At 41.9% G+C, this 18,395-nt stretch overlaps 2 protein-coding genes across 12 annotated transcripts in view; both read left to right on the forward strand.

The window, feature by feature from the left end:
• The window catches only part of PNISR (PNN interacting serine and arginine rich protein), a 118,335-nt gene that overhangs the window by 28,858 nt on the left and 71,082 nt on the right, over nucleotides 1-18,395 (forward strand). The window lies entirely within an intron of this gene.
• The window catches only part of USP45 (ubiquitin specific peptidase 45), a 54,850-nt gene continuing 38,940 nt past the window's right edge, over nucleotides 2,486-18,395 (forward strand). For 9 of the 11 annotated variants that reach the window (XR_013948114.1, XR_013948115.1, XR_013948116.1 and 6 more), the window contains exons 1-5: nucleotides 2,487-2,641; nucleotides 10,513-10,622; nucleotides 12,599-12,768; nucleotides 14,372-14,475; nucleotides 15,257-15,357. Coding sequence is in view for 6 of the 11 variants with exons in the window: in XM_080584054.1 (XP_080440180.1) it covers nucleotides 10,523-10,622; nucleotides 12,599-12,768; nucleotides 14,372-14,475; nucleotides 15,257-15,357 (475 nt within the window). In the remaining 5 variants the exon portion in view is untranslated. Of the gene's footprint in view, nucleotides 2,642-10,512; nucleotides 10,623-12,598; nucleotides 12,769-14,371; nucleotides 14,476-15,256; nucleotides 15,358-18,395 lie in introns of all 11 variants that reach the window. The other 2 variants (XR_013948113.1, XM_080584051.1) reach the window with 1 other exon arrangement.

The raw sequence follows: 18,395 nt of genomic DNA on the forward strand, positions 1-18,395 counted from the left end.
GTTTTCCGTTTGTAACAAGATAGGGGTAGATAGAATACCCCCTCTTCTGAGTTATCTTTTACTACATATTTTACCTGTTGTAAAATAATGACCAAAGCTTCTCTACATTTACAGCATGTGTTGCTGTGAGGAACTTAAACGTGAGCTGTGGTGTGTCACAATGCTTTTCACATGAAATGCATATTCATATAGGGTCCTATTTTTATAAATTAATTTATGGCTTTAATTTGACCCTGGTTCACACGCACATACACACAGAGAACACACTAGCTTGCTTGCAAAAATAGGAACAATTCACAAGGCATCTTTTGCAAGATTTGGTTAAGTCAGTAGGCAATGACTTAATGAACGGATAGAAGAGAGAATGATGAGCAGGAATATTCCAGTGAACAATCCTTGCTACGGTATCACATAAATCACTGTTGCTAATAACTCTTGCCCATCTTTTCTTCTGAAGCAGCACATTCTATTCTCCTCTCACCTATGGGGTATTGCCATTTAACCTCTTCTCAGCCTCTTCTCAGCAGCTTTCTTCATTTCACCTTTTGGGAATATCTCAATGTCTGTACAGACTCCCACACTCATACTTGGTGGCTTCATTTGCCAGCTGACTGTTTAGTCACATTTACCTTTGCATGTTCTGTATCATCATCTTCTCATATGACTTGAAGTCACCACTGATCAAAGGTAAGGTTCACAGACCTAGGCTTTCACCAAGTGTCACTTCCTTTCTGATTTTTCTATTACTATACTTTCTTCTGACTATCATCTATTTTTTTTTTCCAATCAAACTGTCAGCCTTCCCATACACTGGCAGTTCTCTTTCCCACAGCATCCTTCACCATGCTTTACATATCCCAGTTTTCCCAACATGTTGGAAGTCTGTGCATAAAGACTTCTGTCCTCACTCTGCACAGGATTCAGTCCATTTCTTTGGGGAAACTTCCTCATCTTTTCCACCTCCTCTGCTTGCCTTCCCTCTCTGCCACTGTCCTGATATTCTTCTACCTGCTCCAGATATTCTCTTGCACTCAGTAAATATATTCCCCTTTACATCACACACTGTTGCTCTGTGTTCAGCTTCCCTTCCTTCTTTCTTTAACCTTTTAATTTTTTTATTGCTCTTGCAGTGCAAGAAGTCTTTAACCTGTCCCATGAAGACGAGGAAGAACCTCCTTGATCCAATTTGTTTCCCAGTTATTGCTCCATATTCTTCCCCCTTTACACATTCGATGAACGTGGTGTTCACAATTAAGGCCTGGTGCTCATCTGTTACATGCCCTGCAGTCTGCCTTCTGATCCTTGTGCTCAGTGGTCACCGCTGTCATCACAGTGCCTAAAGAATTCCTCCTACCGAAATCAAACCCTGCGTGGTCTGTCAACCTCTTTCAACAATACTGTTCTTGCTAACTTGTCTTTGCTTGGGCCCATGGCTTCCGTGTGGTTCCCTAACCATTCCTAGTCTGTTTGTTGGTAGATCCACTACAGGTTCTCCATCCTTGTTTTCTGGGGAGTCCCACAGTAATGCTCCCCTTCCCCCCCTTTTTTTCTACTCCATGCCATGCTCTAGGTGGCCCTGTGAGAAACTAAGTTGTGTTTTTGCAGTAGAGAACTAATTTTCTGTATTCAAAGGTAGATGTGTAGTCATAACAAGGAGAAATGCCAAGTAGATAAGTGGACAGTAGAAGGCCTCACTGTTCCAAAATAAGGCAGAAGCTTGAGAAAAAGAGGATGAGCAGTGTGAGAACAGTAAAACAAAGATCACAAGTTCTCAAAACATAAGAAAAAAAAAAGGAAAAAGAAGAAATTAAAGGGTTGAAGAAAAAAAATTGTACATATATGGTATAGAAGAGTGTCGAGTAGCTTGTGAACCTGTAGTACTCAGCCAATGAGGAAACAGGGGAGGTGATCAGGTGTCGGGTATAGGGAATAAAAGGTTATGATTTGTTTACTAAAATGCGCTCCCAATTGGCAGGATGCCCGCCATTGCAATCGCGAATAAAATAGCTTCACAGAAGATCCCGTCTGAAGAAAATTGAGATTTTTCTCACAGCCCTGCTTGGGCAGGGGGGTCGGACTAGATGATCTCAGGAGGCCCCTTCCAGCCTCAGCCACTCTGCGATTCTGTGATAACGGTATTCTGATAAAACGAAACTCCAGGTCGTTACTTCAGACTCGCCTCCTGTCCAAATAAAGGTGCCCCCCGTGATGCCCGGACACGTTCTGGGGTTTAGCCTGAAGACCCCGTGCGCTGCACACCCGTAGCTCAGCCTGGGATGTGCTCTCACTCTCACCTCCCCCTGGAGCTCGCCTGAGGCGCACCGTCCGGGGATGACCCTCGGTGCCCCGTAACACCCCCATCCCCGGCCGCCGGAGGCAGCTCCTTCTTCCCCCACACCCCCGCACAAGCCTCCCCATAGCGCTGCCTGCCCCGGACCCGCTTCCCTCCGGTTCTCCCTTCCCTCCCTCCCTCCCCTCCCGCCGCCCCGGCCCGGCCCCCTGGTCCCGGGCGAGGCCGGGGGCGGGCCGCGCCGGGCGGAGCGGAGCGGCGGGGAGCGGAGCGGCGGGGCCCTGGCTGCGGCCCAGCTTCCTCCGCCGCTTCCTGCCGCCGCTCCCTGCCTGCGCGCCCCGCCGCCGCTCCGTGAGTGCGGGCCGAGCGCGGGGGGGACGCCGCGGTCGGTCTGGGGCCGGGGCCGGGGCCGGGGCCGGGGCCGGGGCCGGGGCCGGGGCCGGCTCCGCTGCGGAGCTCGGGGCTTGGAGCCCGGCAGCGCACGGCCGGGCCGGGAGGGCCGAGGCGCCGCGACATGGCGGCGGCAGCAGCGCGGCCTGCGGAGCCGCCCGGGGACGGACGGGGGACGGGGGGGAGGTCGGGGACCGGCGGCGAGCCCCGGGGGCCGAGCAGCCGGTGCCGTGCGTGTAGGGTGAGGCTCCCCCGAGCGTCCCGGTGAGGGCTGGGACGGGACCGGTGGCCCCGCAGCTGGCCGGGCTCGGCCATACGCTGCCTTCGCCTTGCGTTAGCAGGCACGCGTTGAGGTGGCTGTGCCGTCCCGTGTCACCGGGCTGGCATGCCGGGTCCCGACAGCGCGGCAGATGCCAGCCCGGTGCCGCCTGCTCCCTCCGAGCCTTCAGCAGCGTGTGCCGGCGGTCGGAGCGCAGGGACGGCTCCCTGGTAATCCGGGTTGGCTTCCCAGGCAGCGACAGCTAGCGTGGAGCTGGTGGCGATGCCCCTCGTTCGTCAGAAATACGGTGCTGTGGACCCACAGCAGCAGCTCTGCACGCTGTGCTTGAGCTCGTGCTTCGGTTTGTGATGCGTGGATTTTTGTAGGGCTTCAGTCTCCGGCTGTCTGTATGCTTTTAGGAGTTCATCCTGCTCTTGCTGTAGATCCGCTGCTACTCGCACAGTTAAACAGGATATGTGTGTGGCTGCGTGTTAAACACAGAAGTATGAGAATAAAGATGTCAGGAAAGCAGAAGCGGATGGCAGTAACTTCAAGTGTCTTGCTGCATGATGTCTTTGGCTACAGGTGTCTCCGAATTCCATTAAACAGTCCTTTTATACAGGAAGACTCATGTTTTAAAGGGTTCCTTCCCGTCTCATTTTCACGCGTTTTAGATGGAGGTACAGTAGGGGCTCACACATGTTCCAGGTTGATAGCAATTTTACAAGGCATATCCTACTCCGCAGCTTACTACGGTTGTAAATATTTTGTCAGATTTCTTCATGAAATATTGAAGAACTGGTATTCTGTAGTTTTGTTTCCGCCAACTTCACAGAAATACAGCTGGCGTCTCCCAGGTTCTGCTGTGAACATCAATCGTTGATCAAGGACGAGTTGTTCTACTTTAGACATGTCATCAAAACAAACTGGGGCAATTTGTACCTAGGAAGATGATAGAATGAATTTTTTTGCTCTTGGCGGCAAGACTTTGACTTTCAAAAAGCCCAGGCTAATTTTTCGTAGTCCTTTGTTTTTATCTGTTTTACCACCATTAATTAGTTAACTCCTGCAGCTTCCAAAGTAGATGGAAGGCTTTGCATAGTCTTCGTCTTCCTGGGATCTGCTCCGACTCAGCCCTGTAGGCGGGGGACTGCATGAGTCTCTGGCGCTGAGTCTCTCAGCTTAAGTATTATCTTGGGTGGGCTTCAGTCTATCTCATGCAGTATGCCACAACCATAGTTCATTTTCGTTACTTGCTATTACTTGACTTAAGAAATAAATAAATTGGACTTTACAATGTCTTTCCAGTTCATCCTTTGCTGGTACTGCCTTTTGTTTTCCCTTATGACACCTTGAAAGACTCTTTTCCCAGTTTTTGTCCTATGGCTATCCTGCCAGGACGCTGACAGTTCAGCCTATTCTCCAGCTGTTTTGGTTGTTATTCCCTCAATTTTTCTGTGGTGACGGCACTCTTTGCATCGCCGTTCATACCATGTGACTGCTTAGTCTGTCAGCTCCGTCAGCCGGCTGCCTTTTCACATACAAAGTTTTCATTTGCAGGCCAACATCATTACTTACAAGCTATGGCTCTCTTTATGGTATTTATTTCACTTTTTCAGGGATATCTGTGAATGTGTGGGAAAATCCATGTTACACCATGAACACGTCAGCCCATATGTTTTTCCCTCTTGGCTTGTTCATGTTTTTGACAATATGTTTAAAGTAGGATAGAGAGCATGAGCTAAAGTTGGATTTGCTTTATGAGTTGGATATTGAGAGGAATCCCTGAATTTTTCCGTAAGACACTAACAAAACCTTTGCTATAAAGTGCCAGCAAAAATATGTCATCAAAGAACTACTCCTTTATCCACTCAATCCTTGTGTTTACTTTAGTCGTAAAGCCGGCTAAGGGCTCTTTCTGTTCCTGTTTCTGGACACATCTGGTTTCTGTTCATCATTAGAAGTAGTTTTTGTGTGGCGAGTGGGTTGCAGTAGCAAATACAAAGAGGATTGTGTAGGATGCAGACATGAACATTAACAGACCGTGCGTAGCATGGACAGATGAATAAAGAATGATTAATAGAAGTACATAATGCTATGGGATGTTTAATCTCACTTGGAAAGTTGTATCCAGACGGCTCCGTCTCACTTCTCGTGCGAAAAGTACGTGAGTGTCTCACCCTTTTAGGGCTGCAATACGATGTCAGGCCTGGCGTTTGAGCTCTAGTGATGGTGTAGGATGTGTGATGTGCCTTTGGGCTGGGAAATCTTGGAGATGACACTTTGAGAATTTCAGATGACATTTTCCAGGGGAAGAAGTGTGGCTGCCACTACCAGTCAGGAGTTCTGGTCCTTTTACTGCTCTAGCAGGCAGCGAGGGCTTGTTTGCCGCAAAGGTTTTGGTGGCCGTCAGAGCGCGGAGCGCCCCGGCCCGCTGATTGATGACACTGCCCAGTTTCTGACCATGATGGATGCGGTTCTTGCTGGGGTTGTATGACATTTGATCTAGTAGCGAGCAAGCCAAAATGCCACAGGTAATGCTCTGAACAGACATCCAAAATATATCAACTTGCAACTTGCATCAAAACATGTGGCAGTTCTGCAGTAGTTACAGAGGATCTGGCATTTCTGACCTGCGCAAGTCTCGTCTTTTTCTACTTTCACAGTTAGAAGGAAGCTCATAAAGCCACATCACAAATATGCTACAGAGCATCTTGACCTTTTGACTTAATCTGCACATCTTTTCTGTTCAACAGCCCTGTGTTTTGGTGGTAGTCTGCTCTTGGCAGCTGTACAGTTCTGTTAAGATACATGAAAGCCCTGTGCTAGTTTTTGGAATGCTAGATTCTGTGTTCTCTATTGCTCTTCCAGTCCAATGCAATTTTATTTTTTTTTCATTAGCAACATAAAATTGTATAATTTTAATTGGAAAGTTTGAGTACAAATGGTAAGTTAGCTGGAATTTAGCATACCCCAGCTGAAAAGAGGAATTAAGGTAAATGTATTTGCCCCAACTCTTTTCAATTCAGATGCCCACTGATGAAATAATTAACACTACTGGTTTCACAGTTAATGACCAGTCCTACTGGGAGAGTATTTCCCATATCCAAAGTAGTACCTGGAGACCATCTGGAGACCCGTCTAGCTATATTTCGTAGGGTAAGCATGCTTAGATAAGCTAATGGTTATTATGCCATTTTTATCTTACCGTTTGCATTCTAGTAATGCAAATATAATCCTCCCAGTTAATCATGAATCAGGAAAAATGTTGTGATAAGTATTACACAGATCAGAACAAAAATACGGCTCTTGCCTGAAAGAGCTGGCACCCTAATTATGAGATGAGAGAAGAAGTGGGTCTCGCCAGATGGAATGGAAGCAGCGATACGGCAGCCGTCAGGGTGGCAGGCTATTCCTCTGCCACGCTGGTGGTCTGCTTCGCGCTTCTTATAAATACCGCAGCAAAGCTGCAGCGTGGGGAAGCGCACCAAGGTTGCACGTTTTGCAATTTAGCAAGTGAGCTGTGGGGTTGTAGGAGGAGGGACCTAACCTCTGTGTCGGGTGTGCAAGGTGGGAATGGGTTTTGAGGGGTTCAGGCAGTGCAGGCTGTCTGCTTCTCCACCTCTGCTGCAGGAGGATCCTGTGAAGAGGAAAGACCTGCTTATTTTTTTGCCCAAAGAAAAGTGAATTCAGGTTCATTCTGGCCTTGTATCTTCTGTTGGTCCTAGCTCTACTGAGTTTCAGTGAGACATAAAACTTAAGAAATAATTATTAACTTTAAGAACTATACCCAACTCTTGGTAGTTTCTAAATGTATACTTTACTAAGAGGGTGCATTTTTGTGTTAAATACAGTCTATTTCACGCATACCTTACATTAAAAATAGACCAGGCATGCCTTAGGTTTAAGTCAACAAATTTAGCACTGGTATCTTAGGTTGATTTTTGGCGCTTCGACAAATTTGAAGCTTTTAAAATTAGGTAGGCAGATTGTTCTGCTGCTTTTGAAGTGTTTTGATCTTTCTAGAAAGCTGGAAATTAGCAGTTACAGCGAGGAGCTTTTGATCTTAATCAGCTTTTTGTAGGCAGGCTGCCATTAGGAGTCTTTTAAAAAGTAAGTAAACCAAGAATAGCAAGTGGTGATGATTACAGTTCAAACTCTTGTATGCTGAGCTCAAAGAGTATGAACAAGTTTGGCAAATACTAGTTCTTAGTTTTGTATTAAATGATTGTTTAAGTGGAAGAGGTTCAGCTCTTTCTATTTATATTCTTTATTTTTTTTCCATGAAACTGAGTAATTTTTAAGAATTTTACTGTGTGCTGAGTAGAGATCAGGATGAAGGTAACGTGCTGGCTGAACTCAGCTTTTTCTACCACAACAATCTTCATTTATTTATTTATTTTTGGCAGGTTGATTAGACAAATACATTTGGCCCGTGACTTGATTTTGTGCACAGGAAACGGTAAACGTACTGTATTTGTTATTCCATCACAAAAAGAAACTTCCAAGCAAGGGTTTACAGAGGCTTCTTCCTGCTTGTGTGTTCAGAGGAAGTCTTTCTCCTTTAGTACGCTCCTCAGTTGATCACTGTAGCCACAAATTAGTCTTTGAACGTATTCAGGAAAAAAAAAAAGGAAACTGGCCTGGAAAGAGACAAATCATGGGGATATTGCCAAGGTGTTTAATCCTCAGTGTATCAAGTTCATTTCATGTAAATTGTCTGTTTCCCGTCTGCCTGTGTGTCCTGAATGCATTGCTCCTATGGCCAAGAGAAATCTAGAGAGTTTCTCTCTTAATTTTTTCTTAGCTGTATTCTATGCTTCTTTTTGGCTCTATTTTTGTTCAGGGCTTTCATTTCAATAAACTATTAATATTTTATTTCACGTAAACTGGAACAGGTCTAGGAAGGAATTTCTGAAGCACCTTACATTTCTTCCTCATTTTTCTTGACGAAAGGTAATAATCACATGGCTGGCATAAGAGTTTTGAGTCTGAATTGTTGGCCACGATTTTAATCATTAAATTAAAATTTTTACGTGTAATGTTTTCTGTCCCTGAATGTGCTGGAAGAGGTCAAATAGTGCCGTGTCTATACTATGCTACTTGTGTCTCAGATGCTTGCTGAGTAGCTACCATGTTCTTATTCATCCCACTTCTACGCTTTTCAAAATCAGGCACAAACCCTGGCTGGCTAGGTCCTTGATATTCTGTGGCTTTTTTGAGAGCTCTCAGGTCAGTAAACATTGTCTGATGGATGCCTCCGTGTGTGTGTTTATGAAAATTGATTAATCTAATGGTCCGTGTTATCTTTTGCTGTGCCTGCCCGTACTCAAAGATGACTGCAAAGTCCCTGGGTTGGTCGGCGGATTCCCAAGCCTGCAGTGTCAGTGCTTGGGTTTCCTGCCAGCATTTGTTTCTAATGCCACGTTGATTATATTCAGTTAGAAACGCCACATTTCAGATCATTCTTGGTACTAATTGACACTCAGTCTTCTCCGCGTGTCCTCAAGGCTTGTAGAGAGCGGGTTCCAGCAGCGGGCTGCTCCCACCCTGTTCGGATAGTACCCGCTGGCCTGCTGGCCACGGGCTTTCAGAGGTGGAAAAGACTTGCTTGTATTTCAGCTGGCTGGGGGCAAAAGCGTTCTTTTGTAAAGTTATCTGAGATCTTGAAATGACTTTCGTTTGGGTGAAAGCTGCGGTTTGGACAGCTTACATAATCTGTCCAAATAGATAAAGAATTTTCATGCTGAAATGAACTGGTAGATCATTTACGTCAATGCTGAATAACCTAAACATGGCTATGCTCCTTTAGGGAGGACATTTTGCTGCCTTTGCTATTAACTGTTTACATAATATGACACAAAATCCTCAGTTTTCTAACAGCAGCTGTATCAGCCTTCCTGTCTGGTGAATGTCCTGATGAATTGTGCTTGGTTAAGTTGCAGTGCAACAAGTGGTGATGCAAGGTTTCATGTGGAAGCTTATGTGCATATATATCATGAGATCCCAAGGTAGAAATAAATATACACTTGACATCGTTTGGATCTGAAGCACCTTGTACTGTTTTGGGGTTGCTGTGTTGCATGGCTCTTGATGTACATCAAGGATTTGAAATGTTGTTGAATATACGTAGTCAAGAGCTGGAGTATTCACATCTTCCTGACTGCTTGAGCGTGAAGTGCAAACCTGCAAAGTCAACAACCCTGAATTTAGCAGCATTATTTACTTGAATGTCTGAGCATATGAAGCTTCGTACCCTTAAGTACAGAAACTTTGGAAATCTGTAATTGAAGAGCATGGCGGTATATAGTATACATTGACCGTGATGTAAATGTAGCACTTCACAAAACAATGAAGTGCAAGGAAGCAGAGAGCAAAGGTTTCTTTCTTACTCTATGGAATGTTGGAATCTAGATTGTTCCACCGATGGGCTTTACCAATATGAAAGGGGGAGGAATACCAAGATCAAGATTTAAAAACTTGGATGGACAAACTATAAGCTTTGACAAACTTATTTACTTGATCTATAGTAAGGATATATCTTTTGCTGTTCCCAAGTGTAGAGTATTTCAGAGGTTTCTTACGCAGCAATGTGGTAGCACGGTTAAAGATGGTATCAGTGGGGCAGGTGACATTATTAACTTGTATGTGGTACTGCAACATTGTTTTCTAAATAGAATGGCTCATAGGTCTGCAGTGTATGAGTGTTTGATTGTCATGTATTCATATGCTTTTGGAAAATAAAACATAATTTTCTTTGTTTTTTTCTGAAGCATATTGTTGAAAGACATCCTGTAAACTAAACCGCGGAAGCTGTGTGATGCACAGCTGTACTGATCCAGTGAATTCAGATTTGTTTTTTGATTAAATGGCAGTATGCTGAAATCTCTGAAGGATTTTATTTTTTTAAGTTTGGTGGAAAATATTTGTAATTGAGTTCTGTTTCTCTTAGGACTCCTTTATTAATTTCCTATGAGAGCATTCATTTGTATGGATTCTCTGATGTGTAGTAGAGGAGTCAGCTCACGCTGCAGTTTGTTCTTACTTGTAGTTGAGGACAGTTTCATAAGAATCAGAAGACTTTTGTATTTTATTAAACTGTCTGAAATTACTCAAAAGGTTTTAGGGAATGTGCATGGGTGAATGGTAACAGAAACCTTTACCAAGGGAGATATGTTAGAGAAGAGAAGCTTTTATTTTAATGAAGTTTTTCTTAGCATGAAGTTACCAGTAACTTACAAGAACCTAAGGCTGGAACTTTGTAGTAGTTTAAAATGACAAAAATAAAGTAAATTGCAGTCTCCCAAATACTTACCGCTGCTGCCTGGAAGAATGTCCCCTGTAGGTGCAGATACAGTTTGTAATGTCATGTAATAAAACTGATCTTACAGCATTCTTAAGAGCTATTCTTAACACCTTCATATTTTATATTACAAAATAGGTGACATTAGTCAGTCTAAAACTGTGTTCAGGAGATTTGAATATGTGACTTGATCTTTGCTTTTAGAGTTTAAACTCAATAAACTTGGCAAAGCGATTAGACAATAAAGCAAACTCTGTTTCTCCTTCCTAGTATATAACAGATGCGGGTGAAGGATCCATCAAGAGCCAACCCTGAGAAAACAAAGAGAAGCAAAAGGCCTAACAGGCCACAGGATGAAGACTCTTCAGATGATATTGCAGGTAAATACATTTAAGTGTTTTTTTCCCTAAGGTTGAGGGCTAATAAAATCCATGTTGACTATGAAAACCACAACTCAGTGGTACCAGGTAATACTTCTCTTGTTTGACTTTGTAAGAAAACATCCTCAGTCAAGTCTTTCTGGCGTGATAGGTTGTTACACTACTTGACTGCCTTGAAGGGCTGGAGGGCTGATTGGTCTTCAGTGGCAAGCTCTTCAGAGCACAGGGATGGTCCTTTCCAGTGTGCAGAAGTTGAGGTGTGCATGGCAGGGAGCTGCTTGGCTGAGCAGGGAGCTGCTGACTGAGCTGAGGCAAAAAGGAAAGGCATAGAGGGTAGAAGCAGGTATGGGCTGTCCTCAGAGGGGCTCCGGTTATGTAGGGATGGGATTGGGTAAGCCAGCCTCGGAACTGAATCTGGTAGGGATGTGAAGGGTAAGAAGGGCTTGTTTGGGTACTGTGACAGCAAAATGAAGACTAACGGAAGTATGAGCATGCAGCTTGAGGGGGCAGAGGGGGTGTAGTGATAAAGGACTCAGGAAAAGGCTGAACAACTTGGACTGCCTTTTTTTTTTTTTTTTTTTTTGCCTCTGTCTTTGCATTATCCAGAATAGAAGACAATTGAGGGCTGTTAAGCAAACGGGTCCATGGGATCAGGTGGGATGCATCTGAAGGTGCTTAGAGAGCTGGGTGATGGTGTCATCATGAGGCTGCACTCTTGTCATCTTCATGGTGACAAACTGGGGAGAGTGGCTGATAATTCTGGAGGGTAGGTCTGTCATTGAGTATGACCTGGACCTGCTGGCAGGAGAAATGGGCTGGCAGAAACTTCATGGAGTTCAACAAAAGCAAGTGGAGAGTCCTGTTCCTGGGCCAAAATAACTACATGCAATTACAGGGTGGGAACCTGGAATGGCTTGAGAGCAGGTTTGCAGAAAAGGCCCTGGAGGTCCTAGCGCACAAGCTGATTATAAGTAGGCAGTGTGGCTTGTGCCGGTTGTATACCAGATGGTATTAACAGGAACGCAGATCGAGGTAAGTGATTCTTCCCATCTTTTCAGCACTTGTGAGAGTTCATCTGGAGAACTGTGTTCAGGTGTGGGCTCCCTATTACAGGAAAGACATGCTGGAGTGAGTCCAGCAGCTAGTCATGCCCTCCAGGTGGTTAAGGAGATGGAGACCATGACACGTGGAGAGGGGCTGAAAGGAATGGGTTTGTTTAGCCAAAGGAGAGGACAAAGTTTCTTCCTTCAACCATCTGATAGGTGGTTACAGAGAAGGCAGAACCAGACTCTTCGCGGAGGTCCACAATGGAAAGTACTAAAGACAAAAGTTAGGGCAAGGAAAATTTGGCTAGACATAAGGAAATTTAGTTTATTTTCACTGCAAGGATGGTCAGACAGAAAACTGATTTTCTAGTGAGGAAGTGAAATCTGTCCTCAAGGCAATTCAGTGCTCAGTTGAACAAAGCTGTCAGCAATCTGATCTAAAATCATATTTGGCCTTGCTTTGAATTAGGCTTTGGACAAGGTGGCCTTAAGATGTCCCTTTAAACCTAAGTTTTTCAGTGGTGAATTCTAGTATTCAGAGTCAGCAGTTGTAATAAGATCCTATAGGTATTTGGAAATCTTATTTTTTTAAAGATAGGAGGGGATGTCAACTGCCTGCGTTATGTGCAAAAATAGATTTATGCAGCATTTCACTGTTGACAAAAACAAAACAGTAATTAATTTTGTACAATAGCAGCCCTGTTAATGGTCCTAATACAAAGTAGCTTATCTGTTTTTAAGAGGTGATGGTTAGTGACTCGAAAGGGTTTTTCATTGTAGGAAGACTGAAATAGAGGTCTGATCTTTCTTGATCTTTCCTATTTTTGTTTTTTCCTAATGCTGAATTGTTGAAGATTCTTCTTCTTTGATGTGCATGTGCTCCCTTTCATAACTATTATCTTTAATTGACCAAAGTATTACTTCCTGTAGGCTTAACCTGCCAGCATGTGAGCCAAGCAGTGGATGTGCATCATGTGAAGAGGGCGGTAGCTCAGAGCATTTGGTCAGTATGTTCAGAATGTCTGAAGGAGAGGCGTATGAGTGATGGTGAGCCCGTGGCCCCTTCAGACATATGGCTGTGTCTCAAATGTGGCTCTCAGGTAAGTGTGTATTTTAAATTTATAGGTGGATAGGCCCTGATTTTCTGAAGGATTACTGGTACAGATCCTGCCCGTGTGGCATCTCATTACTTTTAGTGAAGTGGTGTGACATAAGTGCTTAGCTGTGAGAATCTGTGCTTCAACTTTAATAGAATGGGATGTGGCCTTGTGTTCTTCTTGTTTGGTTTTTGGCAGTATTTTGGGTTATTTTTATGCATTGTGGTGCAGTTTGGCATTGTAGGTAGTAGGTGATGGTTCCACCTTTTCTCTGTTCATCTCTCTTCCATCTCTTGCTACATATGGAGAATTAGCTCCAGGAACTGTACAGTTGCAAAATGCATCAGTTCAGCTGGCTTATCTGGGTGAAGATACTGCCGATAAAAATGCATGAATAAATGAATATGTATATTCCTGAATCAACTCATACTATGGACACTCAATTGCTAGATTTGATTGAAACCAGGGAGAAAGGACTGTGCAGGAGTGAGAACGCTGCTTTCTGTGGCAGCTAGCCATTAGTCCGGATCAGTTATAATGTCAAATTGTGGTCTCAGAGTTTAAAATGGCAGGTCCTGACCCCAAGGGCTTGTGCAGGTTTCTGGCTTGTGAGTGAAGTAAAGGCTGATGCAGAAAAATTCAGTTTACAGGCAATGTCATGCTTAATTCTGCTAATAGTTGCCAGAAAAAAAGCATTTCACGTTTTTTCTTAGACTTTCTGTAGGTCTTACTACAGTAAGGACAGATGCCAGCTTTTACCATGATTGTCTAATCAGATTAAATTTTGCAAAGAAACATGCTATTAACAGGCTTCAGAAGATAGTTAAGTAGATTTGAGCAGAACTCAGATTATCTCTGAAAATTTGCAGTTAAGGACAGCTTTTAAAACAAGGTAAATATATGTGCTTTTTCATGTTTATGTGGTCAGTAGCCTCCAAAACTCATGCCTTATTCAAAAATCAGTCTTTACTTCTAAGTCCTGCTCTGTAGATACTTGAAAAACTGCAGATGCTTTCTCTTGAATTTGATGTACATAAATGGTGTATTTGAAGTATATTTTTAGTGAAAAAAATGATTTATATGCCTTTTGCATTTGCTGTCTGGAATGCATGTAGCATTCTTAAGCAGTGAGGCTTACCTATGCTGTCCTGTCCTTGATATTCCATGTCCAAATAAGCTACATAGTCATTTCCTTCACTTTTTATTTTTAAAGAAAATTCTTATCTTTGTGAATGGCATAATTGGCTTTCTATTGACAATTCTTATTCAAAAGGTAGGAATTAGTTCTGTTAAATCCAAACAAGCTTAATAACAAGCTATACTTCTAACTGATTTTCCCAGATAGAAAAGATGTTTTTTTTGTGTTGCAATGGGTTTTCCTTTATTAGAAAAAATAAAATGTGCTTATTTTTGCAAAAAAGTCAATTCATATCTTTGTAATACTGAATTATAAAGAATGTTTAACCTTCTCAGTCATTGCAAGTGAATATTTGGGCACTATAACTTTTAGTTTTAAGAAGTAAAGTTTTTGTAATTTATTTACTAATAATATAGTCTTTTCTTACTTCATTTTTTTTCCTTATTGTGTTAATATTTTCATTTTTAGGGATGTAGTAAGAACTCAGAAGGCCAGCATTCTCTTAAACACTTCCAAACAGTGCGTACAGAACCTCATTGCATTGTTATTAGTCTCAGCACGTGGATCATATGGTATGCAGGTGTTCATTTATGCTTATATATAAGGATTTCTTGTACCTTAAAGCAATGTCTTCTAATTATAAAGAATCATTTTGACAAACAAAATGAATGCCTTATATAGATCTCTAAAGAGGAGAGAGGCAGGCTTTCTGGAGCGAAAATTAGTTTGTCCTTATGATTCTCAGAGAGGTTGCAAATCAAATAAAGTAAACAGTGGTTTTGGTATGCTCCCTTCCTGCCCACCCTGAGAGAGCTATTTTCTCTCTATATCTCCTCCATTGTCCAAACACAGGTTTCTTCCTGCTAGGCAACATTCAGTCACATCAGCCACATTTTTCTTTGATATCAGTTGTTTTTGAGTAGACAAAATGCCTTGAATTGCTGCTGAACTACGGTTTTTACAGTGGCCACGACACTATTGCCATGGAAGGTTAAAGCATACCAACATAACTGTTTGTGAGTCCATTGTGTACTATAGAGAGTTGGCTGGTTATAGGAGTTTGTCTTTCCTGCTTGTTTCTATATGGTTATTTTCAGGGCTACAAACTGATTTTAATTAACTCTGTTAATTTTGAAGTCCATTAGGGCTGATCATTAGGCATTCATGCTCTTCATTAGGTATGAAGAGCACGTATGGGATGATGGGATTCATTTTTAATTCATCTTTTTAGTACTAAAAATCGAAACCTAGAGCTTAGGTAATTTGTGTAAGTTTTTTTTTAAGAGGAGTCCATTAAAATCGGGAGGTGAATCCAGATATCTTGATTTCCAGTTCATTTCCTCTTTTGTTTAGGTGTTACGAATGTGATGAAGAGCTGTCAACACATTGCAACAAAAAGGCTTTGGCTCAGATAGTTGACTTTCTTCAAAAACATGGTTCCAGGGCTGAACCAAGTAAGTTTACACAAATAATTTTATCTGGGACATCTGTAATGTACTGTCTTTAAAAATGAGCATTTCAGATTTTGAGTCATATTAATCATATAATTGTAAAGTTATGTATGAGTGTGTAAGTGTAATACAGTTTGCAACTGCACAGTTACTTGAGCAAGTAGTGATTATCGTGTTTTTTATAAATGATTTCAATTTTTTTATCCAGTACAATTAAGTTTTTAAAATATTTTGAGCGCTGTAGGATGGTTTTCCCAGATTTTGTCTTTAATGAAGAGAAAGATGTTTATTGTAGAGAAGATATAATACCTCAAATAAAATGTGCTATAAATTAATGCACAGAAACATTACAGAAGAATTAATGAATTGAATTTTTCTAGTGTGGATGTGTCACATCTTAAAATTTTCAATTTGGATTTGTTTTCCACAGTTAATTAAATTTGTGTAAGGGGATCTTCTAGTCCTCTGGTGTTGGATTTACTGCTTTCTGTTCAGTGATGTCATTGGGTTGTGATATAAAGTTCATTTCTGTTAATAAAAAATTCTCTTAAATTTTATATATATATTTTTTTTTACCATAGGAACCTCCTATATCTTATCAGTATATGTGATAATAGGTAGAACTTTGTACGTGTGGCCCTCAGCTGTCTACTCTTGATAATGCTGATGTTATTCGTTCTTAACCGTAACACATACTGCAGCATTTCTGGCTTGTAATTTATGGAATACATCAGATTCCAGGTTTTCTTCACAAAGGAAACCCAAAAAACAAGCAAACGAACAAAATCACGTAACTGAAATTGTAAAACAATTGGTTGCAGATTTTAGCAGAGGTCAGTAGTCACCTGTTTTTAAGTAAGATTGGAAAAGAATGCCTTAGTGGATTGGACTATGTATTCCTTTAGCTGCATGTGCACAAATCCTGCTAGTTCTAAGAGGTGGTATGTATTTTTTGAGGGGAAAAAAATGTAAGGGTCACTCAGAAATTCATATTTTGATCTAATCACAAGTTGTATGTTAAGTTATTTGTTTGTAATAAATTGATGAATTGCTACTTTTTGCATCTTTTTGCCTGGAACAATGAAAATGCAGTATGTGATTTCACGCATTCACAGTTTCAGTTTCAATTTACATGAGGTCATAAATTGGTGTTGCAGCTTGCTTGCAGATTAAAAAGCTGTAGTGTTTGTTTCAGTTAATTCCGTTTTTGAACTTCCGGATAAGATTTTCAGAAGGTATATGATTCGTTGTGCTTCATGCTTTGAATTCATACTTTGTGAAACTTGAAAAACTTTGAAGTTTTCTGGGTATGCTTAGAAGTTTTTTGTGAAATGTCTTAAATTAAGCAACTAAAATTCAAAACTAATTCAGAAAAAAAGTAAGCTTATCTTTAAAATCAAGTGTTTATAGTAGAACAGGGCAGGATATATTTCTTCTATATATGTATTTGTGTTTCATTTTGATACTCTGGAAACACATATATTTCATTTAAATATCTGCCACGTATAACTGGAAGCTCCTTTCTATAACTGGAAATTGGAATGTATTGGTTTTATTTAGGGAATAAACTTTTTATTTTTCCCAATTGATTTAAACTGATTTTCTCTCCGGTTTTTAAAATCGGGGATTGAAATTAAGAGCTAGCTATAATCCAGTTAATTTTGTAGTTACGCAGTTTGCGACAGGAGCGTATGGAGTTCACCCTGCTTGCTGCGGTGCCCTGAAAAGTGAGGTTCTGTGGCAGCGATCCACAGTGTAGCAGTAACTAAGCGCACCCAGTGACCCCGAGCTTTTACTGTGAACGCAAGGTAGTGAGTGATGCGATACAGTTGTACATCGGTGACAGACTAACAAGTCCAGGTTCCCAGCACCTCACACTGTCTGTGAGGTTTCTGAGGCAGTGCTGCCTCAGAAGCAAAGGCCCTACAGCTTGCTCCTGCTCCTTCTTTCCTGGTCGTTCTCCATGGAATTGCTTTGGGAACTGTGAAGGGCAGGACTTGTGCTGGCTCTTTTCTGGTCTGGATCAGCTCCCCGGAGTGATCCACTGCTGGTGAGAGCAGCAGCGTCGTGCACCAGCGCGGCCGAGTGGCCACCCCCTCAGCAAGATGGCTCCGAAAGGGCCTGCGCCCTTCCAGGCGGGCTGCGGCCCACCCGCTGTCAGCCCGTGCGTGTCTGATCCGCGCTGCGAAGCCAGCGGCCCTCGGTCACCGTCACCGCTGTTCTTGGGAGCTCTGGGATTAGCCACCCAAAGATGTTTTGCTGGGCTTTCCTGAGTGGCAAGTGAAAGAGGAAAAAGTAGCTTGCCCGTCACAGTCGGTTGCTTCGGTCCCAGCTACCTACTGGAAGAGGCTGGTAAACATCAATGTGTTGATAAATAAATAATAGGTGTCAGCAGAAATTTCCAAACAGTACTGAAGTTCTGTTATTTATTTATTTATTAAGCTAGAATGCCTTTTAAATATTTTTTAAAAATAAGATCTGAAATCAAAGCATAATTTGTGCTGTTGTCCAGAAACAAAGGACACAAAGTATAACAGTGAATATTAACTCTACCATTGACAAATTATCTTTTATTTTCTTTTAAGCATAGCATTTCATTTCATGTTACCACGACATTTTCAGTATAATTATCATCCTTTATATTCTTTGTTGGCCTAGATTTTAAAAAAAATATTTTGCATATAAGTCAATAATAAATGACTGATTTTAAACTGGGAAATATGAATTATTAGTTGTCAGTTTTATGCTGCTTGTTTCCCACAACTTACTTTCATTTCTTTAAAATTAATACAGTGCTTTTATTCCATTGCTTTTCTGCTTCTTCCTTCAATTAAAAAAAAAAAAAACAAACATATTTACTTAATTTTCATACCCAAATGTGGCACTGTAAAAAAGATTTATCTTATATCTGGGTTTCTTTCTAATCTAACAACTGGTCGGCATGGTGCTTCATTACAATTCAAATAGCATTATGTAGAAATTTCTGCAGAAATGCAGCATGAGAATGGATATAAGTAACAGATGAGAGCTGTTAGGATTAT

Source organism: Anser brachyrhynchus (genome assembly GCF_964034855.1).
Source record: "Anser brachyrhynchus genome assembly, chromosome: 3".
Lineage (NCBI taxonomy): Eukaryota > Metazoa > Chordata > Aves > Anseriformes > Anatidae > Anser > Anser brachyrhynchus.